Source organism: Bolinopsis microptera, chromosome 8 (assembly GCF_026151205.1).
Source record: "Bolinopsis microptera isolate Bmic1 chromosome 8, MBARI_Bmic_1.0, whole genome shotgun sequence".
NCBI lineage: Eukaryota > Metazoa > Ctenophora > Tentaculata > Lobata > Bolinopsidae > Bolinopsis > Bolinopsis microptera.
This window is the reverse complement of record NC_087079.1, coordinates 5,773,477-5,801,241: the sequence shown is the minus strand read 5'-3', so window position 1 is coordinate 5,801,241 and position 27,765 is coordinate 5,773,477. Positions and strand designations below refer to the sequence as shown.

Below are 27,765 nucleotides of genomic sequence, written 5' to 3'. Positions count from 1 at the left end.
GTATCTAAAAACATTACAACAAATGGTTAAAAAGCGCCCAAAATCGATCACTCAGCGTAATAATCATACACACTCATATCACTGATCGACCAAGAACATCTGAGAGTTATAACTAGAGAGTTATCTAACCTTGTTATAAATCTATTTTATTACAACCCTTTATCCCACAGAGTTTGACTTGGTATTATTGATAACAATTCTCCCTATTTAGCGGTATTAACAAATAATGTATGTTAACAAATCTATGAAACCTCAAAGCTAATCTTCTTAGAAATGAAGTTAAATGGAATTTCCTGAAGCCTGATGTAGTAAAATGTAACTTACTTTGTCCTCTGATTCCCACTGCACAATGAGCAATTCAACTTCTGGCAAAAGGAAAAAAACGCCTGGTGAGTTGCCTGGATATCTAATTAAATTTTTTATGATTATATGATTGCATGGGTTATAAGGAATCTCATTGTAAGAGAAATTAACGTTATGAGAAATGTTTATAAAACTATAGTAAGACCCGACTTAGAGTATTGTGTTCAGTTCTTATAGTTGTGGTCTCCACCTGCTTGTCATGGGAATTGGGCTACTACCGTCAAACTGGAAAATGGCCAGAAATGGTTCACATGCCTTGTTGATTGTATTTGAACATTTCCTTGACGTGAAAGACTAGAGACCTTACAGATTACAAAACTTGCAGAGAGAAGAGTTGGAGAAGTTATGGTAAATCAGGGTTTGCAGTTAATCAGAGTTTTTGGCTCACATTTTGTTTGTTGAGCCCTATTTCACAGGGAGGAAGCCAATAGCATTCTTAAATAATAATTTTGTATCACATCCAAAAATATCCATCACAACCGAAGACACAGCCCATCAAAATGTAGCTTGCATTGAACACAACGTCGTAAAAACAAAACTGATATCACAATCCTGTGAAAATGTTGGATAATGTACTGTGCATGCATGTTGTTGTTGTTGTACATATATATGTGTTTCCACTGTGTAACTATGTAACTTTCTAATTTGCATGGGGGCTGCTGTACATACAGAAAGAAACTTCAAATTAAGATATAGATATATTTCATAAATAACACATTGGTAATATGCTTCCTCTATTTCAGGAGAGAAAAGGATTGATCAGTTAGAAAAGGAAGGTAAGGAAGTGTATCAAAGTCTAGAGTTAGACTTTAAATGTGGGCGTCCACTAATGATCCCACCAGCTCCCTCATCACCTTACATTGACAAGTATCCAGAGGGAACAGATTTGAGCGATAGCAATAAGAGAAGCAAACATAGGCAAGAGGACTACACTGCTGAAGTAACAGTGTACAGGGTATTGGAAAGGTTGGATGACAACGTCATCGTGATTCATGGTATGGTATACAATCATGGAGATTACCAGATATTTGTTGATAACCATAAATCAAAGAAGAAAATTGGTGAAATTTGTAGAATAAGGAATAAGGAGCCGGAGGAGGAGTGTGATTTTTTAATAATTGGAAGCAATTATATAACAATCATAGAAGTCAAGAATATAACTGTTGAAGATCATCTCGACGTAGCAGCTGACCAGCTTAGTGCTTTGACAACAATCTTACATAATTCTTTTGAGCAGAGACTGAGGACTCTTGATCTGATAAAAGGCATTAACAAAGATGTGGTTGTTCATTGTTATACAGCATGTCCTAATTTGAGTAAGGCAAAGCTCCCTAAGTTGTTTGTTGAAAAGGATCTGGTTTCCACAGTAATATTTAAAGAGGAACTTAATGATTTTCCCAAATGGTGGATGGATCACATCAGTGTACCTGGTGAGACTACTCAAAGTCCTCTGAGAGATACATATATTTTATTGGCATTATGGTGCACAGAAAAGAACAAGTGTGATAAACTGAAATGTAGCATGGGACAGACAATAACAAACATAGACAAATATCTCAAAGGTGGTGATTTTACGTTCATTAGCAAAAATCGAGATCCCAATCCTGGTGTTGCATCGGAGACCCCTCCAATGATTAAAGAACATTTTGGACTCAAGAACTTGACTGTGGAACAGCTCAGTGCTCTTAACTCGGAAAAACAGTTCTTATGGATTAATGGCCCAGCAGGAACAGGGAAATCAGTTGTCATTATGGGGAAGATATTAAAGTTGGCCCTATCAAACGACAAGCATAAAATTGCATTATTCCATTTTGTTGATAATTGCAACAACTACTGTAATCAGAACTTGAGTCTTCTTGAGAGTGCTAAGATCAAGTATAAGATGATATTTCCTGACTCCTGGTATTGGAAGGGTCGAGATGAACAATATGCGGCTTCTGCTTTATGTGACATTATATACAGGTGTCACCAGTCTTATCAAGTTGCTGTTATTGTATTAGATGATGCATCAATTCAAATGTATAGAAAAGTGTGGCTTATTAAAATAGTTGGCTGCCAACAACATTGCTCTTTGTTCATTGACGACTACCAGTCTTATTTTGGTATTGAAAGATATGAAAATTTTGATATTCCAATGTTAACCAGCACACTGATACAGTTATCTCTTGCAAACACGGTCTGGGTGGCCTGTGATATTGTGCAGGTTTGTTCATTATATTCATATTCTCTCTATCCACCCATTAATCATATATTATGTATACTTGAAGAAATCAAAATAGATCAAGAGCAGTGCAAGTGGGTGAATCTCACCAAAAATATGAGGAATACTTTCGAATTATCTGCCGTATTATCGGTAATAAGAGACTTTGTAAGAGGGTATTATAGTGTGAATGAATTAAAATTTATAAACAATTCTGATTTGACTGATGTCTTACCACCAAATGAATGTGGTCATTTTATCCATGGCCCTCTAATTGACATTCATGTCTTTAAAGAATCTGATGGTATCTCTGAAGTTGTCTATAAAGAAATAGATCGAATATGTAACGCAAATATTCTTGATCAGAACAAAGACATAGGGATATTACACAGTCTAAAGACAATTGATATACGGGACATTTTTGGGTCAAAACGCCTTCATTACTTTCGCAATAATTACTCAAATGAGTGGCCAGTTGTTTTTGCTTTACACGAAATGTACATGGACAGCGAGAGTAATTTGCATTTGGATAGAGACGATTTTTCCCGACTCTACATATTAATATCAAGAGCACGAGTGAAATGCTTTCTTTTTCTTCTTACTGGATTTGGGAGAAGCGGCGAAGCTGCAATTAGTATGACTGATTTATTGAGCAAACTGAAACCTTTTGCTAATATTATACGGCATGATTAGATATTACTTTAAAACCATTATCAATATTCAATAAGATAAGCAACATTAGAGCTAACTTTACTATATTGTGCAGTCATTTCGGTTGTTTAATTATATTTTGTATAATTTATATCATCTAAAATATTCAGATTGAGTCTTATAAATTTAAATCTTAGACATAGATTAAATGCCAATTGCACATGATGCAACAACAGTGATGGCAAAGGTTACTGCTATTGTAATCATATTATGATTCGATTTGGTTAAATCAATATTTGCTAACTCGAACTCAAAGAGGAGTCTCTTAGAAAATTCCAACCCAGGCCAAGCTAATAAATACTCAGTAAATTAATGTGACATATATAATACGAAAATAACAGAATAATAAAAATAACCGAATAACAGAATAACACAGAAGTTAACCTAGGCATGCTATCAAGGATATCCAGGTCCTTGGGGACAGTAGGTTCCAGATGCATCAGCACATCCCAGCCTCTACTCGTACAAAAGCTAGCTGTCAGAGATGCGCTTAACATGGCCATGGACGAAGCAATCACGCAGGATGAGACTGCTTTTGTGATGGGTGAAGAGGTGGCTCAGTATGATGGCGCGTACAAAGTGACGCGTGGCTTGTGGAGGAAGCATGGAGATAAGAGAGTTATTGACATGCCCATCACAGAGGTTTGTGTAATCTACTGAATTGTAGATGCCAGATAAATGGTGGTAAAAGTTAATTTCATATTCTTTGACCTTTTTTATTCCTAACTTATTATCAACTAGACTTCCATTTCAGATGGGTTTTGCTGGATTTGCTGTCGGCGCAGGCCTGGTAAGCTAACAAATCATTCTACATCAATTACAACATTTAGTATAGGGCATTATTAAATGTATATATTTAGTTTCAAGCTTCCCCCAGTCCAGTCTATATTTTATTTAACAATTAATATTGATATTCAATACAGTTGCCTGTTTCAGAACGGCTTGAGACCTATCTGTGAGTTCATGACGTTCAACTTTGCCCTCCAAGCTATTGACCACATCGTTAACTCTGCAGCTAAATCCCATTACATGTCCGCCGGAGTGGTTAGTTGGAGTTAATGAACACAATTTAAGTTTTGTTATATTATTATAATGATATGGTTGAGACTGTAAACTGCATTTTAATTTGTGGTAGAGATTGTCAACTTTATACTTTAAATGTTACAAGAATGTGTATTTCACTGTAAATCTGAACTAGCTGTTTTGTTGCATATTATGTTTCATTACTATGCATGGACCATGGTATGCTATTATATGTATTTAATATGGTATGTTATGTATAATATGATAACTGCAGTGCCGTATGCAATTATGCATATATTCTAACTGTCCTCCTCTGTATATATATATATAGTAATGTAGCTACCGTTATTTTAATAGGTTTGGTGCTGAACTCTTAAATAACCAATGTTATTTTAAAAATGTTGACAAGTCCTAAGTGGTTAGTTGGCACTCTGCCAACAATCACTCGCGTAATAATAATAATATTATGTAATACACTGCATTATTGTTAACATAACACCAGGATAGTAACAAACCTGTACTACACACAATAACATGTTACACCATATCATGTTACACACACAGAGGTGTACATTGCATTATAACTACAGGAAATACTCAAGATTGAGCACTTTTTAAAATACATATTCTTTGACAAAATGTAGGTGCTCCTTCATAACTCTTTATAGTGTATACGTGTGTGTGTGTGTGTTGGATATCTGTAGATTCTGATTGTTAGTAGCGCGGTTTGCTGACTTTAATAATAATATGTAAAGGGGACAGTGTAGAGTTACACTTTCAGCTGCGTTATAATTTTAAAAGTCGATCATTATTTCGTGATATATTATGAGGATAATTTCATAATAATATATGATGATATTCTGAAGTGGTCACAGTCCACATTTACATGGCTCGTATTGGTAACATCTGTAGGGTTTATAGCTCACGGCTGAAATATTGGCTGTCGGGTAACAACCATGCCTTGATGCCTTATAAAAAGTGGGGTATTTTTAGCCTTGATTTTCGTTTGTTACGTTTAGCCCAACTGTCATTTTTGCCGCGATCTATTGTAACATGAGTTTGTAATACAAAATATATGAAAAATGATCACGTGACTTGGTCAGGTGATCACACACTAACCCCCTCCTCCCAGATGAAGTGCCCGATAACTTTCAGAGGACCTAACGGACCTGCATCTGGGGTGGGAGCCCAACATTCCCAGTGTTTTGCATCGTGGTATGGGAGTGTACCTGGACTCAAGGTAAGTGCTATTTAATTATAGTTTACAGCTTTACTAATCAGACCATTAATTTAGAGATTTTGTAATTAGTGGTACTGGTTATTTTGGTTTTGGTTTTGGTTTATAGAGCTACACGCCACTTATGTCCAATGAAGGACTTCTAGGCAATGTGCTTGGTTGTGGGACACACTCAACTAGGGAAGTTGAGAGGCCTCAAATCAAGTCTCATTAAAGAGATATCAACAGAGTGTGAGCCACTGCCAGACTAACCTGTGATTAGAGTTTGCCAGGCTCTATGAGTGTGGCAGAGAGTGTCTTCTTTGTCCTATCCTTTGTCCGTGATGCTGGTAACAAACTCTTGTTGTGATTTGGTCACGTGTTAAAGTTGCCCCCACTTTAACCCCTCCCTCCCTGGCAGATTTCTGAAAAGTATAGTAAATTTACTTGATTAACAAGAATGACCAGTTTTGTAAAATACATAATAATAGTGGACAATAAACAGCTTAAACTACCTGCTCCCCCTCTGTGCTCTATCCCCTCCCTCCGCCCCCTTCTGCCTCATTCTCTTCCCCTGCTCCCCCCTCTGGGCTCTGTCCCCTCCCTCCGCCCCCTTCTGCCTCATTCTCTGCCTCTGCTCCCACCCTCTGCCCCCTCACTTTTAACCCCTCCCCGGCAGGTAGTGTCCCCGTACTCCGCTGAGGACGCTAAAGGTCTCCTCAAAGCCTGCATCATGGACCCTAACCCCTCTGTCTGCTTGGAGAATGAGATTATGTATGGTACCACATTTGATATGAGCGACGAGGCTATGGATCCTAACTTTCAGATCCCTCTGGGCAAGGCTAAGATTGAGCGAGAAGGTAATGATTCGATTAGGAAACAATAAACGTTGCGTCATAATTATGTGATCATAATTAGAGGTAATTATGAAATATGTAACATGACGTGTTCTATCTCCCAGGAACACATTGTACAATAGTGGCTCACTCAATCGGTGTTCAAACGGCTCTAACGGCTGCTGAGGAGCTGGCTGGCATGGGAGTCGAGTGTGAGGTATTTTGAATCCTGCAAAATTATATGTGATGGATTGTATTTCACTTTTGTAAACTTTTAAGTAATAATATGTATGTTGAATGTTGATATTCGATATGAGTAGCATCATACTCTTTTATACTCTTAGGGTGTGATAAAACTCGGTTTTTGGTAGTTAGCATGAACATCGTAAAATATAAATAACAATTTATATTAGCTTGGAAGATTAGAATACATTTTCTGAAGAACAATTAACTAACAAGCTAACACAACTTAAACAATAACCAATGTAAAAGTGATTCTAAACTAATCTCTCTCCTGTTCAGGTAGTAAACCTGCGCTCAATCCGCCCCCTGGATATGAATACAGTAACCCAGAGTGTTATGAAGACTAACAACTTGGTCACAGTGGAGTACGGCTGGCCTTTTGGTGGTGTGGGTAGTGAGATTATAGCAGGAATTATTGAGGGTACGTACTTAATTTATATTTTAAACGACAAAATCCAGCGGGTCCGATATATTTAGGTCCGTCTTAAAAAGTCTATTATTTTGTCGTTTTAATGACTGTTTTGTCAAATCCACAAGACTGAAGTACCAGTCAATGATGGAGATAATGTTGCCTAAAGTACGTGATTTTAGTAGCAAGATTTTAGTGAATACTTAGCATAACAACATTATTTAAAGTATCCTAATATGATAAAAAGCCCTCAAAAAGAGAACATTTTTAAGTTCTCGGACCTTAAAAATAGAAAAATATATATTTCTTCTGACTGAAACTTAATCCTCATCTTAATGACAGTACAAGCGTTCAACTATCTGAATTCAGATAATCAGATAATCAGATAATCAATTAATCAATATTGCAACTAATTAATCAATAAATTAATTAACAATTATCTGTTCAGGACCAGCGTCCAACTATCTGAATTCAGATTTCAGATAATCAACTGATCAATTAATTAATAATGAACTTATTATTAATTAATTAATTAATTAGTAATTATCTGTCCAGGACCACCGTTCAACTATCTGAATTCAGATAATCAACTGATCAATTAATTAATAAAAAATTATTATTAATTAATTAATTAATTAGTAATTATCTGTTCAGGACCAGCGTTCAACTATCTGGATTCAGGCCCATTACGGTGTACTGGAGCGGATATACCGGTCCCTTACGCTAAATCACTCGAGGAACTTACTTTCCCTAAAGAGTCCAATGTTGTCAACTCTGTAAAGAAAGTTCTCGGTATCTAAGCTAATAAGAGAGCTGGATAAATCTAATTAATTTAAAGTTATTAAGAACAGTTCGGATACTTGAAAACTATTCGGAAATACTCGATGGGAAAATTAATTTATTTTTTCGGGATCGTTAGTTAGAAAAATACCTGTGACCAGGTCCCATACTAACTAGCTAACTAAAGAAATTAGTTTTATGTTAAGGTCCTTGAGGACTCTACTTGGTATTTGAGTTTATAAAGTTTTCAGATATTTTAGCATTTGTACAAAATTTCAATCGGTATGATTAAACTTCTATTTTGAACATAATGAAGTAATTGTAGAGGAAATGAAGCCTGTTTTGATAACGAAGCCTGTTTTTGATAACGAAGCCTGTTTTTATAACAAAGCCAGCAATATAGCTATATTTTGAGGATCGCTGGCACCATTTGAACTCCTTTCAAAGCTGTGATGAGCTTTTACCTTGCTATTATTCTATGATTTAATTTAAATTAAGCTAAATGATGTCTAACTTATTGATAATTGGATTTTCTAGCTATTTATTTCCTCCGAATTTGATGTAGTACTTATAGCCAAACATTCCATCTGAATTTTATTTACCACTTTTCATTCCATTTGATGAAAGTTACCGTCTCAAGTTGTCAGTTATCATTTACGAGTACTTATAAACATTCGTCGGGTAAATTGAATTGTGTTAACTCATAGTTGATCACTAAATAAACATTCAATCTCTCAACTTTCGTTCAATCCTGTTCTGAGATTTGAACATTTTTAACACTGATATTAATTGGCAAGTCCTATTATAATTTCTATCATGCAGAAAAGCCAAAATGTCTCCGGCCGTGACTTGAACCGGTGACGTTTTAACGTTACGTGAAATCCTCAAAAACCTCCACGTTACATCCTCAAAAAACCCCACGTGACGTGATCAGAAACCCACGTGACCTGATCAGAAACCCACGTGACGTGATCAGAAACCCACGTGACGTCATCAGGAACCCACGTGACGTCATCAGGATCCCACGTGACGTCATCAGAAACCCACGTGACATCAGGTGATGTCGGGGAGCGGGCTGCTCTACCTCTCAGATAACCCAGTAAAGTTTCCCCCGGTAACCCGGACTACTCCTGTGTTCTACGATGAGACTAACCAGGAGATATTCGCCATGTCGGGAGACCTCGTTACTATCTATAATGCGGTAAGTCATGTGACCTCGTTACTATCTACAACGCGGTAAGTCACGTGACCTCGTTACTATCTACAACGCAGTAAGTCATGTGACCTCGTTACAATCTACAATGCGGTAAGTCACGTGACCTCGTTACTATCTACAACGCGGTAAGTCACGTGACCTCGTTACTATCTACAACGCGGTAAGTCACGTAATTTCTTTACTATCTATAACGCGGTAAGTCACGTGACCTCGTTACTAACTATAACGCGGTAAGTCATGTGACCTCGTTACAATCTACAATGCGGTAAGTCACGTGACCTCGTTACTATCTACAACGCAGTAAGTCATGTGACCTCGTTACAATCTACAATGCGGTAAGTCACGTGACCTCGTTACTATCTACAACGCGGTAAGTCACGTGACCTCGTTACTATCTACAACGCGGTAAGTCACGTAATTTCTTTACTATCTATAACGCGGTAAGTCACGTGACCTCGTTACTAACTATAACGCGGTAAGTCACGTGACCTCGTTACTATCTACAACGCGGTAAGTCACGTGACCTCGTTACTATCTACAACGCAGTAAGTCACGTGATTTCGACTTGAAAAACCTTGCATTTTCTCCACCGCGGTGCGCACTTTTTTTCCTTAATTATCAGTCTAAAAACGAACCACAAAATTCGCGGCACTTTTTAATATTGACAAATTATGCTTGCGACGTGAATAAAAACTCTTGATTATATAATATTCAATATTGATAAACTGTAAAACTACCGCGTAGCACGGGGGTTTGAATTTACTTACCTAACCAACACTTTGTACCCCCACAGAAGGATCACACCGAACACACACTGACGATAGATAACGCAGTGAACATCATCAGTATCAAGTACTCTATAGACCACCGGATATTAGCCGTGCAGAGGAGCAACCAGTCTGTAGACTTCCTTAACATCCAGGAAAGTGAGTGTTTTGTATAGTTTGATAAATGTGACATTTAAAAAAACGTGTTGTGGGTTTTTTGTAAGTAATGCCAAATTTAGAGAAACAGTGAAAATGACGATGGTCCCCAATTCTATACTTTTTATTTCACAGCTTCACACGTCATGTTAAATAATATGTTGAATATTAATAATATGTTATATGTTAAATAATATGTTACAAGATATTATCCAGATACGGAGTTCAGTCAGTGTTGCAGAAGAGGGTCAGGGAATATAATAGGATTTAACTGGACCTGCCAGAACGAGATAGTCTTCATCAATCATCAGGCTATTGAGTTTTATCAGATTAATGGTAAGTTGTGCAATGTGCACTGTACACTATGCACTGTACACTATGCACTGTAAGTGCGCACTGCTGTGGTAATCCTGATGCACTTCCCTATAATTACTGTTGTTGCTCTTGCGGTTATGACCTGATGTCTGAGGCAAGACTTCGTTTTCCCAGGGTTTCAGCAAATATTGATTGTGCTTTAAGACCTGAACAAAGCTGTAGTTAAAAAGCTCACAACCGCTTACCTTGTAATACAGATTATATAAATAAAACAACAATTTTAAATAATCAAACCCCAACCTGACCATTTCAGCAAAACAAGGCAAAGTTCGTCACATCAAATCGTACTCAATAAACGTTAACTGGTTCGTGTACTCGCCCCAGTTCTGTGTTCTGGTGGTGTCCTCTACTCTGTGTGGTAACATTCTCCACCCTTTCTACTTCAAGACTCCACAACATGGCACCAGTAATATTCACAGACTGCCCAAGTTCCAGGTTAGCTATAAGTAAGGGGGCCGGGGGGGGGGGGGGGGGTGTCATCACCACTCCCAAATTCCACGTCCGTACATGTGTGTTAGGTAATAGGTTTGTGGGGGAGAGTAATATTGCGGTAATAAAAATGTGAGAGGGACTCGTGAGAATGTGCTGTTCTGTCGAGTTACGACTTTCGAGTTTCGAGTAGGGGTATTTGATTCGATCATATTTACTCTAGTAAATGTTAACGTGGATTCCATTATATAGAATATCACACAAACACTTTCCAATGAACAGCAGCTATACTATCTGGATTATCCTAACCATAATTAAATCAATGAACTACCTAATCATCAAATGAATTAAATGACTAAACTAATTATAACTAACAAACCATTATATCAGGTTGAACTACCCCCAGCCGGACCCAACCAGCGTTCCCAACTCCTAGAAAGGCAAGTGTCCATTATAACTCTGCACGGTAAGCTGTTCCTAGCTATAACCAAGAGTCCTCAGCTCGGCCAGGAGAGTTACAAGACCACGGAGATTTGTCTGTACGTCTTGGCTACCGAACAAATCGTCAATAAGGTCAGTTTTTTTCTAGTAAATTAATTTAACGGTAATTGCTTTTGTTAGTTAAAAAAGAATATTAAAACAATCCACGTCTAGTAGGTTAACATTATGTAATCCTGTGATAAATTTGATCTAACAACATTGGTTGACGTGATGATGGTAATTTTAAAAGGAAGTGTATTTGACTTGTAGTTCTTCTTTTACTGATAAGAAACCTTGTTAATGACATTGTTTATTGAGAGTGGTATGTACCCGCTGTCCTTGTACTAGGAGACCAAGTTTTGATTTCTTATCATTAAATTAATGTGTAATATTATATGTACAAATTCACCTTCGGATCATTCTTTAATCATTAAACATATTTGTTTTGTTTGACAGAAAATATTGATTATAATTTTAGTGTTTTTCTGGTATTTTTACCAACTCTTAATTTAGAACCCATTTTGTTGTAGCTCTTTTCACCCGACTGAACAACAGGTATAACATAAATCTCTGCTTCTAATAGTTCAACAATACTACACCCCAGGTGGCTACCCTGCAGCTAGGTATCACAGGAAGATTCGCCCTGAACTGTGTTGACAACATGATAGTAGTCCACCATCAGAACTCTAAATCTAGCATGTTGTTTGATGTGTGCTGGAGTCCCACCTCTAACGAGAGTAATAATGTTCTGCCTCTCTCTACTACCAGGACTCCTGCTTTAAAGATTCCTAACTTTAACCTCAAAACTGAGGGTGAGAATTAGATTCCTAACTTTAATCTCAAAACTGAGGGTGAGAATTAGATTCCTGACTTAAACCTCAAAACTGAGGGTGAGAATTGGATTCCTAACTTTAACCTCAAAACTGAGGGTGAGAATTAGATTCCTAACTTTAATCTCAAAACTGAGGGTGAGAATTAGATTCCTAACTTTAACCTCAAAACTGAGGGTGAGAATTAGATTCCTGACTTTAACCTCAAAACTGAGGGTGAGAATTATATTTAACCTCAAAACTGAGGGTGAGAATTATATTTAACCTCAAAACTGAGGGTGAGAATTATATTTAACCCCAAAACTGAGGGTGAGAATTATATTTAACCTCAAAACTGAGGATAAGAATAAATTTGACTTTAAAAAAAATGTAACGTAGAAACAACTTAGATTTGTAATTAACTAACGGTTCTCCGCTCACCAGGTCAGGTAGTGACATTCCGCCCTATTCTGCAGCCAATGAGTATAAGTCAGTTTACCCACGAGGAGAAACCTTGTGAGCTATATTCCTCCACTTGGGTGGTATTTCAGCCTGGAATCATCATTGACGCTAAACAAGGTAAAACAGAAATTAGTTGGTTTGTGTCACGTTGTGTGACAGAATCCCTCAATACAATGGTTAGCATTGTAATACATAGTGCCGCATGTCATGATTACTTGTTGTTGGAATTACTATTGTACAGCAACTGAGCAACTTCTCCTCGAAAAAATAAAACTATTTATTGCGTTATTACGTCACACAAACTTTAAAGAACACCACGTTTTGAGCTGACAAATTTTCCAAACTGACATTTTATTAGTCACCACTATATAATACATAATAATAGTCATTTAGTCATTAGTAAATAACAATACGAACCTAGAGAGGGATAACAACAAAGTATCCCACGCTGAACATGTCGACGCTAAATGCGCGACAGTTAAACCCAACACATCATACCCGACCCAGGATAATACCTGATACAACACTTAACCACCTCCCCTCTTCAGGGTTGCTATGGGAACTGAAACTGTCCGTCTCCAAGCTATCAATGCACATGGTGTGCAGTAAACCCTCGTTGATAAAACTGCTGCTCCACCGTCGGAACTACAAGAACACTATATTCAGCACTCTGCGCTCTCTTATCTTGACTCAGAGCACCCCGTTGAGTGTGCTGGGAGATATATTCGATATCTTGAACAGTGTTATTGACGATGTACTTATCAATCAGGTACTGTTGAACTTCGTAGTGTTGTGCGCTGGATGTTTTGTGGTAATTTCAACATTTCAGCTGTTTAAAACATTAACGCGTTATTTAAAGTGCCTTTAATAATTAGTTTGTTCTCTCTTTTCACAGTTCCAATAGCAAACGTCTCCAATAACATAATATCTAGAAATACCTCCTGACTCTCATGAACCCCAAAACACTACCTAACCTGCCCCACCCGACAGGACGAGATGTTAGAAGAAGTGTTCAGCCCCCTCCTCACCAAAGAAGAGCTGTCCCCCAGCTACAAGATCTCCGTTATAGTAGAATACATCCGCTCTCTCCGTCTCCACAAGCTCCGCATCAGCTACTACTACTACGAGATAATAATCCAGATCCTGATCCGGTGTAACCAACTCTTCAAACTACACCAGCTCGTTCAGTTCCAGGTTCTGGGTGACTCCGCACCTCTTGCCTGCCTCCTCCTCTCTCTTGACAAGACGTATGAGCCTGCATTCCTGCTCGGTATTGACATGTTAAAGCGGCTGAATGATACGAGCGGTATTGTGGAGGCACTGCTGCAGAAGAACGATGTGACGGCAGCTATACAGTACGCGTGCGCGCAGAATAAGGAGGATACGTTGGACTGCGCTAAGTTCCTCCAGTCTGCGGCAGATAGTGGGGATAATGTGCTGTTTTATTCTACCTACAAGTTCTTTTCCACGCGCAATGAGCGACTCCGGAAGAGCGCCGAGTTTTTACCGGAGGACGGGGTGGATGAATTTGTTGCTCTTTATAAATCACTTTTTAATGAGTTGTAGAGCATTTCCCGCCTAGATTAGCTGGCTTAATTACGCGGGATTTATTTTTATTTTTTTATTAAATCTTTTGAAAATAAGACCGTACAAGTGATGATTATTGTTCTGTAGAAAGTGATCACAGAACATCTCCACTATTATCCAGGTTTACCCCCCCCCTTCCCCTCCTCCTTCCCCTCCTCCCCCCGTACATATTAACATTTACTACTATTTTCATTCAACAATACCTGGCATTATCCTCAACGGGATGAGCTTGGTTTGAAGAGAGTCACCAGTTACAGGGGAAACATGGTTTTGTTTTGTTATAACCCCACCTATAATGTCTCAGCAGTGCACAATGCTTGTACTCCGGGTGTTACTGGTACTTTCGACTAATAAAACGTGCAGCACAGTTGTATTGAGTGCTGTTAAACGTGGCTAAGCGCTGTTAAACGTGGACATTATTACCCTTCAAATCAATGATTACGCACTCCGTCAGTCGGCTCCATAATAACGAACATTGTACTTTGTATTCTTGTGTAAATTTGTATTGATCCCGTTTGATGCGACAAGGAAAAATTCTCTTATCAGACAAAGGAATTTACTCAACGGTTCAATGTTACAACATCGTATTCATGATCTGATAAGAGCATTTTTCCTTGTCGCATCAAACGGGATCAATACAAATTTACACAAGAATACATTGCAACCATGCGACTCATAAACAATACTCCAATCCGGATTTTACATTGTACTTTGGTTTCCTAAAAACTAGACAACCTTCCTGTTTCCAAGAAATGGCGTGTGTCGGGTGAAAAGTGTTCTTATCTACCCACATAATACTACACACAGTTTGGAAACTTCAGTCTTTCCATTAATATTCCGCATTAAATCTGGCTCCATTTTCTTGGTTCCTGGCACGATACTGCGTATTTTGCTTCCGGTTTCACAATATAAGTTATATACATTTTAACATCGTCGCTCTGATTATTCATCATGGAAGTATTATCTTAGTTTAATGTTACATTTTACATAATATTTGAACGTTATTATTAAAATAACTCGTCAAGTCCAATAGTGCTGAGGATAAACCCTAGATAAAAACAGCGGCTGCTGTAGCTAGGTTATATCACATAACCTAGCTACAGTAGCCGCTAGCGTGTCACTATAAACTCTAATACTCAACAGCAAGTTTACGAAATAATACAAGTGTCGTGTTACGAGTTACCTCAACTGACTTAGGGCACTCATCTCTCTCTCTTTGACAAGACCTAGAGAGAGAGAGAGAGAGAGAGAGAGAGAGCTAGAGAGAGAGAGTTGCAGTTACAAATTCTCTAGTTACAAATTCTCTAGTTACAAATTCTTTAGCTTCAGCGTTCTTTGATGTGTTCTGCAGATTGATTTCTAATTTTACTTGACGGTTCTAGTTTCAGATATCTTGTAGAATTTCATACTGCTTACTTATTGGTAGTGATGATTGTAACGTTGTTATTATCACGTGTTCAAGTCTAGATAACTTTTAAATAATATTTTAGCTTTTAAGTTATACTCTGACTGGTTCACCATCTCCACCGACAGTAATTAAACAGGATATATAAGATATAACATTAATTTTGTCAACAGCAACTGCAGCACTAAACTACACCTCGGTTCTTCGCAAACCTGTGCTCACCCACTTCAAGGGCTTGCACTAATTTGCATACGTCACTTTATACGAAGCACCTGTCGCCAAATGGTTCGTGTTTTAACAGTTTAACAGCAGAATATTCAGAAAGGAATGAGAAATATGCTGCATAGTTTAGTGTAGTGGCTACAGACAGACAACTTACAAACAAACCGTGTGGTGGTAATGTTACAACTATTTTAACTCCGCGATGTAGTTATCCTAGTGTTGTCACTACTGTAACCCGTATCATCCACACAGCCTGTTACACTATAGGATGACCTAGTAATGTTCGGAATCCTATTTATTTATCTTGCTCTCTCTCTCTCTCTCTCTCTCAGCAAAACATCCCCGGAATGGGAGGAATTTGCATTGGTTGGATGCTCCCCCGTTTCCCATCACGTTTGTTGCTTCTAAGATAAGTTCCTGGTTTCACTGGTGATTGGTAAAAATGACGTTAGTAAAATTTGTTTTAAAGTTGTCTGTCAAAGTTTGGGTAGCTCTGTCTGGGTTGTTCTTTATGGGTCGCTCAACACTTGTATCATTGTGCAGCTTCGCGTCTTTTTTATGGGGCTTTTACCATCTCCGTCAGTTCCCAAGTTTTACGGTTTTATTTTCCAGAAAAATTCTTTACAGTGCGGTTGTGACATTGGAGTTTTTTTTGGCTATTCGGGTTTGATTTTTATGTTTCTATCTTGTTGAGTATGTTTTTTTCGGAATTCGGGCCTTGTATCGATGATTTTCAAGAGATTGGTCTACAATAAATGTTTTAACTACAGTACTGAGATTTATTTTGATTTGGAATATTTGTGTTAGATAAATTGCTAAATTTTTCCAACTTGTTTGCGAGACAGTAAAAACTAAAACACTGTGAAATGTGAAATATTTATTGATTTAGATGATATTGAACGTTGTTTGATAAGACTGTTTACACTTTCAAAGTATACCATGCTATTATTCAAACTTTAAAGATATTATTTCAGTTCAACATCCGCATAAATAATAAATATATAATAGTATAATACAAGTTTACATTAATTTATGAATTGAAACAATATCATGAAGCTGAACCTCTTATAAATCTAACTAATTATACCATTAGTTTATTAATCAGTTAATTAATCAGTTAACACTTATTGTAACAGATTCCCAATTACTAGTCCATGACATGATGAATCTACGTTAACAAGTTGCCAACCACGTCGCAAGTATGGCTGACAATGACATCTTCATGTCCTCAAGATGGTTCAGTCCGTACATTAGTTCAGTGGAGATGGAAGCCAAGATGAAGGGGGAGGAATACGCGGGAAAAGATGGGGTCTTCGGGGTCAGAGTGTCCAAATCTAATCCTTCGTAAGTGTTGGGGGTCATAGTGTCCAAATCTAATCCTTCGTAAGTGTTGGGGGTCAGAGTGTCCAAATCTAATCCTTCGTAAGTGTTGGGGGTCAGAGTGTCCAAATCTAATCCTTCGTAAGTGTTGGGGGTCAGAGTGTCCAAATCTAATCCTTCGTAAGTGTTGGGGGTCAGAGTGTCCAAATCTAATCCTTCGTAAGCTGCTTTGTGGTAATTATTGTTTAGAAGTTTTGAAACTACAATTGTCTCAGTCGCTAATATATATTTTTTGATACGACCCGAATGAATTGGTTCTTTACAATGGCCAGTAGTGCTAGACAAGACAGCGCCTCTATCTAAAAGAGGATCATGATTGTTTTATGAACTTATTGATCCCACTACTTACTATACGTTACCCACTACACTACCCTACATAAAGAAATGTCTTTATACCACGTACAAATAACTCCTTTATAATAATCTCAACACATTAGCGGCCAGGTAGCGCAGTTGGTTAGAACGCCTGTCTTACAATCGTTAGGTTGCGAGTTCGAAACCCACTGACTGCCTGGTCGTGGGGTGAGCGTCGTCGACGTTCAGCTAAGGATCATGAGTGGTCTATGCAGCCCCCCGGTCTACTCAGCCGAATACTCGAGAAATCGGGTGTGAGGGTTAAATGAGGAGCTGCACATTGCAGCAAAGTCTCGGACAAAGAAAGTATGGTACACACTACCTTAACCGTCACTGGCCAAAAAGATCCTTCGGCTTCCTGTAATTGGCTGGTTGCACTTGTGTAACATTGTGGCTGTTGGAATACACCGAAGTAAAATAAGTGTCTAGATAAAAATTAACCTCACCCTCATATATCTACAGAGACTTCGTGTTATCAGTGTGGAGGAACAACGCCATGACCAACATTAAGATCCTGAACCACGGAGACTACTACGACCCCTCCATCGGGGAGAAGTTTGCTAGCTTGTCAGATCTTGTGTCTTATTTCTACAAGAATCCTAACGAGTTGAAGGAGAAAAACGGGGATTGGATTCATCTGAGATACCCACTAAACTTTGACGAGCCAACTGAGGTATGTGCCTGAATTTTATAGTAGGGTATGTAGTGAATGTACATATTATGTCTTATAGAATGGTATGTATGAAGTATGTACTTAGGTATGTTCATACACAATATAATTATGATCGCCTTCTACATCAGTAATACGATTTGGGGATCGCTAACATTGATCTTGACCACTGAAAATCATAATATCTTGTTCTAAACTTTAATTGCTGAATTCCAGGGAGGCCTACTATAAATTACATCTAGGTTTTCGCACGTATATTAAAGGATGTGATTTAATACTCACTGCTGGTTGCCATTTATCTAAAATACCTACAAAACCTTACATCTGACACTGTCGGGTCACATTAACCAGCTCTTAAATACTTGCAACAATATGTAGATTGAAGTATAATCATTACAAATGCTGACCATGAAGGAGGAAGCCAGTCAATCAGTGCACGATAAACTGACGTTAAATTCCATCTTTAATATCATCACCTCAACGTCTGATATTCATTGCACCTCCTTTTTTTAGATCAAAGGAGACACAAATTTACGAAAACATACATCAACTTAGTGGCTCGGTCCTGTAAAACATAACCGTCGCCACGCCCTAAGTTTTTACTCTCGATTAGTGGCTACCACCAAACGTCAATCTCTTCCCAGGAGCGGTGGTTCCACGGCAGTATTTCTAGTGTCCAGGCGGAGAAGCTCCTCCAAGATTCCAAGGCAGACGGCAGTTTCCTGGTGCGACGCAGCGCCTCCAAGATGGGCTCATACGTGATCTCGGCGCTGGTGAAGCAGGATGTGTTTCATATCATGGTTCACTGCACCGAGAATAAGTACCACTTACAAGGTGTGTTACAGTGTTAAACCTTTCATTATTATTGGTACTGCTTCATACTTTACACTGCATATTTACATAATTCCATTACTTCTTAGAAGATGTCACCAAACCCTTCAACCCCATTACTTGGAGTATTTAACACCCTATTTAACACCCTAATTAACGCCATAATTAACACCCTAATTAACACCCTAATTAACACCCTAATTAACACCCTAATTACCAGGTGGTGAGAAGTTTGTGTCTCTGGAAGCGCTGATAGAACACTACAAGAAGTGGAGCATGGTGGATAACAGTGGGGTGGTGGTGTCTCTAACCACTGCGCTCAACTCTACCCGTGTCAATCTCTCCTCCTTTAAGAAGCGTAAGGACGCGCTGGAGAGTTCCGGAGTCGGGGAGAAGAAGAAAGATGGTTTTACTGAGGAGTTCGAGTATTTACAGCAGCAGGTTATTCCTTTGAAAGTGTGGTGGTCTTGAATATTTGTCCGAATTAAAGTTTACTAGCAGGAACCCGTATAACCCTAAAATGATGTCAAGACTCAAGAGACTAAAATAATTATTATCTATTTAATTCGCGTTTTTGACACCACTTGGGGGTCCAAATTTGGGGCTCTAAAACTTCTATTTCTTGGCCAATTTTTATTTTTTCATGCTGATTTGGAGGCCATCAAAGCATTTGGCCCAGTCAAAAAAGTTTCAGTTGTATATATTTTACGGTTTTTGCGGAAAGTAGCGTTAAAGTTGATGCCGTGGTGTCAGTAAAATGGCACGGATAAACATATATCGTCTCGCTTTATATATAGTAAGATTTCATGAAAAAGTAAGATTGTAGAACTAAGATCTCTAAGGTTGGCTCTCTTAGGGCATAATTGTTAAGTTGTTAGCTCCCATTATTTATCTCATATCTTTGTAGGAGATGAGGCAAACCAAAGACCGCAAGCAAGGACAAAGAGTCGAAAACAAAGCCAAGAACCGTTACAAGAACATTTTGCCGTACGACGAGAGTCGAGTTAAACTCCAGATTGGGAAAGAGGAAGACGGAAGTGATTACATTAATGCTAATTGGGTTAGAATTCCTGATAACCCTAATACGTAAGCAAATTATTATATTTTAACGGTTAAATACTATTATTAATTAAGTATCAAGTATTATTAATAAGCACTATTAGCGTGATTACAATTGGTTTGAATATGCGAATTGTGGTGATAGTGATAACTGATAATTACTTACTTTATACATTAGGATGCATTAGGAAACAATCAGAAATTTGAATGAAAGAACTACATTAGGATGTGTCAAACAATAATAGTTGTCTGTTTTATATCACCAATGTTCCATACCAATCACAGGTTACTAGTAATCAATAACCATTCCTTTTGTGACTAGTTGTCGAACTAAAAATAGATTTAAAAAATGTATAAATTCCTTATTTCTAGGTATATAGCGACACAGGGTACATTGAGCACAACTGCAAAGGACTTCTGGCAAATGGTTTGGGAGACAAAGGCTATCGTAATTTTCATGGTTACCAAAGAGGTATGAGATTCGATTTATTAGATCTGGGCTTCATTTGTTTGTCACATGTTTTGAATCTGATTAGTTTACATAATATAATATTCAGTTTTCTCGTTAACATTTAAATGAGCTACTAATGCACATGATGTTAAGAATCTATTTATGTTAAGAGTCTATTTTTAAATTCATGTATGTGTTTATTTCTTTAGTTCTTTATTCAATCATTAACTTATTCACTAATTTATTCATTTAACTATTTATTTATAATTATCCACTAAGAGTAACTGTAAAATTAGGTGGAGCGTGGAAAGAACAAGTGTTACAGATATTGGCCCACCAACACAGCTGAACCAGATACATACGGCAACATTACCGTCAAGTTGGACAGTGAAACACACGATGATACCTTCATCATCAGGAGAATGACTATTACACATATCAAACAGGTTAGACTGATATGTTATCAACTTATTTCTAAGACTATACATAGATTTTATTATTTTTCAGTGACTATCTATTTTACTTCCGGGTCACCCTCATCCGAAAAAAAAGCTAACGTTAGAAATAATAGAGTTTTGCTCCTTTTGGGAGTACTTATTGGAGTGTTGACTCCCCGATTGTTCAGCCGAGAGACAAGAGATCGCTGTTACATTACCAATATGTAGCATGGCCGGATCATGGCGTACCCAAAGACCCGGCGCCCTGTATCGACGGAATCAATAACATTGGCAGAGAACTTGATATTCACGAGAGTAGACACAAACATAGACCTCCTATTATTGTGCATTGTAGTGCGGGTAAGTTGCACTTCTTGTTTTATACCGAGAAGTATTTAGACTTCGAGACTTCTAAATCATAACTAAACAGAATGAGAGTTGGACTTTCTGTTCCATTTGTTCCGCGGAACAATATTTGACGAAAGTCGATTATCTTGAGATCCTACTGATAAATTTTCTTTAAACTTTCCAGATAGTTGTATGGCTATGAGACGGATATTCTGTGCGATTTTGGGCGAATTTCTATGTGCCAAACCTGAGATATGACTTCAAACACAAGAAAATATCTCAAAATGGCGGTTTCTAGCGGAACGCAGGCACATATTTCGAGATCCTACTGATAAATTTTCTTTAAACTTTCCAGATAGTTGTATGGCTGTGAGACGGATATTATGTGCGATTTTGGGCGAATTTCTATGTGCCAAACCTGAGATATGACTTCAAACACAAGAAAATATCTCAAATTGGCGCGTTCTAGCGGAACGCAGGCACATATTTCGAGATCCTACTGATAAATTTTCTTTAAACTTTCCAGATAGTTGTATGGCTGTGAGACGGATATTATGTGCGATTTTGGGCGAATTTCTATGTGCCAAACCTGAGATATGACTTCAAACACAAGAAAATATCTCAAATTGGCGCGTTCTAGCGGAACGCAGGCACATATTTCGAGATCCTACTGATAAATTTTCTTCAAATTTTCCAGATAGTTGTATGGCTATGAGACGGATATTCTGTGCGATTTTGGGCGAATTTCTATGTGCCAAACCTGAGATATGACTTCAAACACAAGAAAATATCTCAAAATGGCGGTTTCTAGCGGAACGCAAGCACATATTTCGAGATCCTACTGATAAATTTTCTTTAAACTTTCCAGATAGTTGTATGACTGTGAGACGGATAATCTGAGCAAGTTTGGGCGAATTTCTATGTGCCAAAATTGAGATATGACTTCAAACTCATGAAAACATCTCAAATTGGCGGTTTCGGAACGATATTTGACGAAAGTCGATTATTTCGAGATCCTACTGATAAATTTTCTTCAAATTTTCCAGATAGTTGTATGGCTATGAGACGGATATTCTGTGCGATTTTGGGCGAATTTCTATGTGCCAAACCTGAGATATGACTTCAAACACAAGAAAATATCTCAAAATGGCGGTTTCTAGCGGAACGCAGGCACATATTTCGAGATCCTACTGATAAATTTTCTTTAAACTTTCCAGATAGTTGTATGGCTATGAGACGGATATTATGTGCAATTTTGGGCGAATTTCTATGTGCCAAACCTGAGATATGACTTCAAACACAAGAAAATATCTCAAATTGGCGCGTTCTAGCGGAACGCAGGCACATATTTCGAGATCCTACTGATAAATTTTCTTTAAACTTTCCAGATAGTTGTATGGCTATGAGACGGATATTATGTGCGATTTTGGGCGAATTTCTATGTGCCAAACCTGAGATATGACTTCAAACACAAGAAAATATCTCAAAATGGCGGTTTCTAGCGGAACGCAGGCACATATTTCGAGATCCTACTGATAAATTTTCTTTAAACTTTCCAGATAGTTGTATGGCTATGAGACGGATATTCTGTGCGATTTTGGGCGAATTTCTATGTGCCAAACCTGAGATATGACTTCAAACACAAGAAAATATCTCAATTTGGAGATATTTTCTTGTGTTTGAAGTCATATCTCAAGTTTGGAACATAGAAATTCGCCCAAACTTGCTCAGATCATCTGTCTCATAGCCATACAACTATCTGGAAAGTTTAAAGAAAATTTGTCAGTAGGATCTCGAAATATGTGCCTGCGTTCCGCTAGAACGCGCCAATTTGAGATATTTTCTTGTGTTTGAAGTCATATCTCAAGTTTGGCACATAGAAATTCGCCCAAACTTGCTCAGATTATCCGTCTTATAGCCATGAAACTATCTGGAAAGTTTAAAGAAAATTTATCAGTAGGATCTCGAAATATGTGCCTGCGTTCTGCTAGAACGCGCCAATTTGAGATATTTTCTTGTGTTTGAAGTCATATCTCGAGTTTGGCACATAGAAATTCGCCCAAACTTGCTCAGATTATACGTCTCATAGCCATACAACTATCTGGAAAGTTTAAAGAAAATTTATCAGTAGGATCTCGAAATATGTGCCTGTGTTCCGCTAGAACCCGCCAATTTGGAGATATTCTCTTGTGTTTGAAGTCATATCTCAAGTTTGGCACATAGAAATTCGCCCAAACTTGCTCAGATTGTCCGTCTCATAGCCATACAACTATCTGGAAAGTTTAAAGAAAATTTATCAGTAGGATCTCGAAATATGTGCCTGTGTTCCGCTAGAACCCGCCAATTTGGAGATATTCTCTTGTGTTTGAAGTCATATCTCAAGTTTACCACATAGAAACTCACCCAAAATCGCACAGATCATCCGTCTGATAGCCATACAACTATCTGGAAAGTTTAAAGAAAATCTATCATTCAGATCTCTAAATATATACCTGTGTTCCGCTAGAACCCGCCAATTTGGAGATATTCTCTTGTGTTTGAAGTCATATCTAAAGTTTGGCACATAGAAATTCGCCCAAACTTGCTCAGATTATCCGTCTCATAGCCATACAACTATCTGGAAAGTTTAAAGAAAATTTATCAGTAGGATCTCGAAATATGTGCCTGTGTTCCGCTAGAACCCGCCAATTTGGAGATATTCTCTTGTGTTTGAAGTCATATCTCAAGTTTACCACATAGAAAGATAGAAACTCACCCAAAATCGCACAGATTATCCGTCTGATAGCCATACAACTATCTGGAAAGTTTAAAGAAAATTTATCAGTAGGATCTCGAAATATGTGCCTGCGTTCCGCTAGAAACCGCCATTTTGAGATATTTTCTTGTGTTTGAAGTCATATCTCAGGTTTGGCACATAGAAATTCGCCCAAACTTGCTCAGATTATCCGTCTCATAGCCATACAACTATCTGGAAAGTTTAAAGAAAATTTATCAGTAGGATCTCGAAATATGTGCCTGCGTTCCGCTAGAAACCGCCATTTTGAGATATTTTCTTGTGTTTGAAGTCATATCTCAGGTTTGGCACATAGAAATTCACCCAAAATCGCACAGATCATCCGTCTGATAGCCATACAACTATCTGGAAAGTTTAAAGAAAATCTATCATTCAGATCTCTAAATATATACCTGTGTTCCGCTAGAACCCGCCAATTTGGAGATATTCTCTTGTGTTTGAAGTCATATCTAAAGTTTGGCACATAGAAATTCGCCCAAACTTGCTCAGATTATCCGTCTCATAGCCATACAACTATCTGGAAAGTTTAAAGAAAATTTATCAGTAGGATCTCGAAATATGTGCCTGTGTTCCGCTAGAACCCGCCAATTTGGAGATATTCTCTTGTGTTTGAAGTCATATCTCAAGTTTACCACATAGAAAGATAGAAACTCACCCAAAATCGCACAGATTATCCGTCTGATAGCCATACAACTATCTGGAAAGTTTAAAGAAAATCTATCATTCAGATCTCTAAATATATACCTGTGTTCCGCTAGAACCCGCCAATTTGGAGATATTTTCTTGTGGTTGAAGTCATATCTCCATTTTGGCATATAGAAATTCTCCCAAACTCTTACACATTATCTGTCATATAGCCATCTAACTATCTGGAAAGTTTAAAGAAAATCTATCAGTCAGATCTTGAGAAAATCAAAATTATATTCTAAGATATTCACTAAAACACTCGATTTTCGATCTTTTTATTTGGAACAGATTTGTCGAAAGTCCTTCACCAGAATGAATTTTAATGTTGTAGAATGTAGCGCGCGGCGACATAATCCATTTAAAAGTGTTCCTATTTTCGCGCTTAACATTCATGCAACAAATTTATTTATTTATATTATTTACATGTTCATTCTATCACGCCAGGTTTGCCATCTAAAACGTACCGCGCGTATAGTTTCTAGAAATATTCAGATGTTCTTTTCCTCTGATCATCTAATTCGAATGAACTCTAAATTTCAGGTATCGGCAGAACAGGAACAGTAATCGTGCTGGATTGTCTGATAAACCTAATCGATAAATACGGAATATGTGTTGATGTAGACGTTCAGAGGTCCATCAGTCAGGTATGAGCTAAATCATATCTCTGCCCACTTGTTAGGCAATTGTGGTTGTTGTTTGGAATTTCTGAATGTTATGAAGTTTCTTATGTTAACTTTCTAAGGAAGTGTATCTATAATGTTAGTTTTAATGTTAAAACTAATCATGATGATCTGACAGATCAGGGAGAAGCGAAGTGGTATGGTCCAGACTGCTGCCCAGTATAAGTTTATCTACGATGCTCTGTTACGTTATATGGAGTATTATAGAGTGAGTTTCTTGTTTTTTATTAGATAAGTTCAATACATTTTTAGATTTAATATTATGAACTCGTTGTGCTGAGAATATATCCTTCTTGAATTTAGCGGCCTACTATTTTCTAATCTACTAATGTGGTTGGAATCACACCACTAGAGATTTTCACAACGAAAATGTGCTGCAAAATTGGTTATGATATGGAAATCTTCACAGGCTAAGGAAAAGGCAGCGGCAGAGAATTGCCAATCAGAATACGGCAACATAAGTTCTCTCCACTGAAAAATCACCAGACATCCTGATAAACAGATTGAGCCCCAGAGTTTTAGGGTCGGGTGTTCGTGTGGTTGAGAGAAGAACAGATGGACTATTGATCGCGGCTGTACGGATCACGTAGTTGTGATGCCTTATAGTTATGAGGCTAAAATCACCCCAGTTTTAGCTTTTTATAAGGCACGATTTGGCAAATCTTTTAGCCGCGGCCTTTAAATCGGGAAAGTGTAGAACTCGATACAGCTGTAGACTAATCAATGATGGTAAACTAGCGTGTAACAATGAGTTGTGTTAGTAATTAAGGATGGATCAGGATTAACTTTATTTCTTGTTTTGAATGTGATTTCTAGTTGATCTGCTTTTAACAGGAATCGCATAACGGTTTTAAGATAAAGTTAATTATGGTCCACCCGTATTAAGGTGGTCGGATGTAACCAGTACAAGTTGATGATGTGTTTCCACATTTATTTGCCGAGCACCCATCTGTAGAGTAATTTCTAGAAATGACTTTAAACTTCATGATTTTCATACCATATCTCTGTTTTTTTTATAAACGTTTGATCCAATTTTTGTGCTTCGATTTGTTTGCTTAGCTACTCATGTGAATATATAATCGTCAAAACATACCTTTGTGTGTTTGATCTGGGTGTAAATATGATACATGATTACACACGTGGTGTTACACACGTGGTGTACATTCGTAATCCATATTGTTATTGTTTAGAATAGATTTTCAGAATTATGTACTTTTCATATGTTTATTGATATAACGTTCAAGTTGAAAGTGTCCTACGCGCGATTAAATAAACAACGATTCATTTTCCTATGAATTACCAGTTACCTTGGCATTTGAGCTATTTCATTATCACATACCAAGTCTTATAATCCAGCAACCTACAGCTGTCCGGAGTTATCATCGTTCTTTTAGAGTTTTGGTGCTTATGACAATCGCACTTTTTATCAGTTGACCAAATTCATCGATTCATCATTTTAGTTTTGGATTTAAAGATGTTATTAAATTTTAATGCAACCAACTGTGTATTTGATTTTTATTTCGAATCAAGTTTTCTAAATAAGAATTTCTGTTGAGAAGAATAAAAATGACGAGTTTTCTTTGAAGATGCAGAAAACAAATAATTGTTTATACGGACATAACTCCTAGAGCAAAATTTAGAAAGCTGTGAAAAACAAAAATGCCAAGTTGTTGCAATTAGTGGCAGATATCACGGAACAGACGTCAACGGCTATCCCAGTCCCAAGTGGTAATTGTTCAGTCCTCCCTCTCGCCCATGAGCCCCCAGTTCTGACTGGCAGACAGGCTCCTTGGATGACCTGGGATTGGATAAGTTTAATTGTAAGGGGAAGCACTTCCCTTAATCATTAATATAATGTATAATTTTAGATCTCGGACAATTTGACTTCTAACATATAAAGAATATGCACCTTTGTCCTGATTCATGTTTCCCGCCGGATCGCTCATGGCCAGCTCCACTGCATTGTTGGCGATTCTTGGTTCTTCTGCACTGTTCATATCACTGAGGGTGTTATCAGATTGTTAAAACAACTGAATTGTCAATTATGTCGTTTTCACACACACACATACACCACTACAACATCCAACAGAAATAGTTCTAAATTTAATTACTGATTTGTGTACTTTTGTAACATGTGGTAAGTGGTTACTGGTTAGTGTAATAATAAGCGGACGAATCGTTAAATTCCTAATGATATATCATTATTCTTACTTAAATAAATTAATTCGTCAGTTTCAAACTTTACCTCTCAGCTGAGTAAGAAGTCGCCACCAATCCAAAGACCAATATAAGGGCAGATAAAACACGGAAACCAACCATGTCTCTGAAATTCTCAAGTAGAACTCTAATATCCAGGCTTACAAAGATATAAGTTAAGTAACATTA

At 37.6% G+C, this 27,765-nt stretch overlaps 3 protein-coding genes and 1 long non-coding RNA gene across 5 annotated transcripts in view; 3 read left to right on the top strand and 1 right to left on the bottom strand.

Annotated features, from left to right (window-relative positions):
- LOC134819774 (regulator of MON1-CCZ1 complex-like) overlaps nt 1-14,160 on the top strand; it is a 90,552-nt gene extending 76,392 nt beyond the window's left edge. The window contains exons 1-9 of one of the 2 annotated variants that reach the window (XM_063829914.1): nt 8,798-8,982; nt 9,791-9,923; nt 10,137-10,256; nt 10,549-10,730; nt 11,115-11,297; nt 11,809-12,016; nt 12,458-12,592; nt 13,024-13,244; nt 13,466-14,160. In XM_063829914.1, the coding sequence (XP_063685984.1) occupies nt 8,842-8,982; nt 9,791-9,923; nt 10,137-10,256; nt 10,549-10,730; nt 11,115-11,297; nt 11,809-12,016; nt 12,458-12,592; nt 13,024-13,244; nt 13,466-14,041 (1,899 nt within the window). In that variant the 5' untranslated portion in view covers nt 8,798-8,841 and the 3' untranslated portion in view covers nt 14,042-14,160. Of the gene's footprint in view, nt 1-8,797; nt 8,983-9,790; nt 9,924-10,136; nt 10,257-10,548; nt 10,731-11,114; nt 11,298-11,808; nt 12,017-12,457; nt 12,593-13,023; nt 13,245-13,465 lie in introns of those variants that run through there. The other variant, XM_063829915.1, reaches the window with a different exon arrangement.
- Nucleotides 3,645-8,420, top strand: LOC134819776 (pyruvate dehydrogenase E1 component subunit beta, mitochondrial-like). The gene is made up of 8 exons (XM_063829917.1): nt 3,645-3,916; nt 4,029-4,064; nt 4,211-4,318; nt 5,430-5,537; nt 6,193-6,373; nt 6,475-6,566; nt 6,872-7,013; nt 7,656-8,420. The coding sequence occupies exons 1-8, from the start codon at nt 3,665-3,667 to the stop codon at nt 7,799-7,801; spliced, it is 1,065 nt and encodes a 354-aa protein (XP_063685987.1). The 5' UTR covers nt 3,645-3,664; the 3' UTR covers nt 7,802-8,420.
- Nucleotides 14,161-16,809: 2,649 nt separating the features above from the next.
- On the top strand, nt 16,810-26,947 carry LOC134820030 (tyrosine-protein phosphatase corkscrew-like). Its single transcript, XM_063830209.1, has 11 exons — nt 16,810-17,033; nt 17,886-18,096; nt 18,738-18,927; nt 19,145-19,365; nt 19,832-20,010; nt 20,356-20,455; nt 20,731-20,880; nt 21,060-21,231; nt 25,241-25,344; nt 25,499-25,588; nt 25,790-26,947. Exons 1-11 carry the CDS (start codon nt 16,891-16,893, stop codon nt 25,853-25,855), a joined length of 1,626 nt encoding a protein of 541 aa, XP_063686279.1. The 5' UTR covers nt 16,810-16,890; the 3' UTR covers nt 25,856-26,947.
- A 77-nt stretch (nt 26,948-27,024) lies between these two features.
- On the bottom strand, nt 27,025-27,765 carry LOC134819147 (uncharacterized). The gene is made up of 3 exons (XR_010160731.1): nt 27,626-27,765; nt 27,290-27,381; nt 27,025-27,178 (listed from the first exon to the last, which is right to left on the bottom strand). It is a non-coding gene; the product is annotated as an uncharacterized LOC134819147 (long non-coding RNA).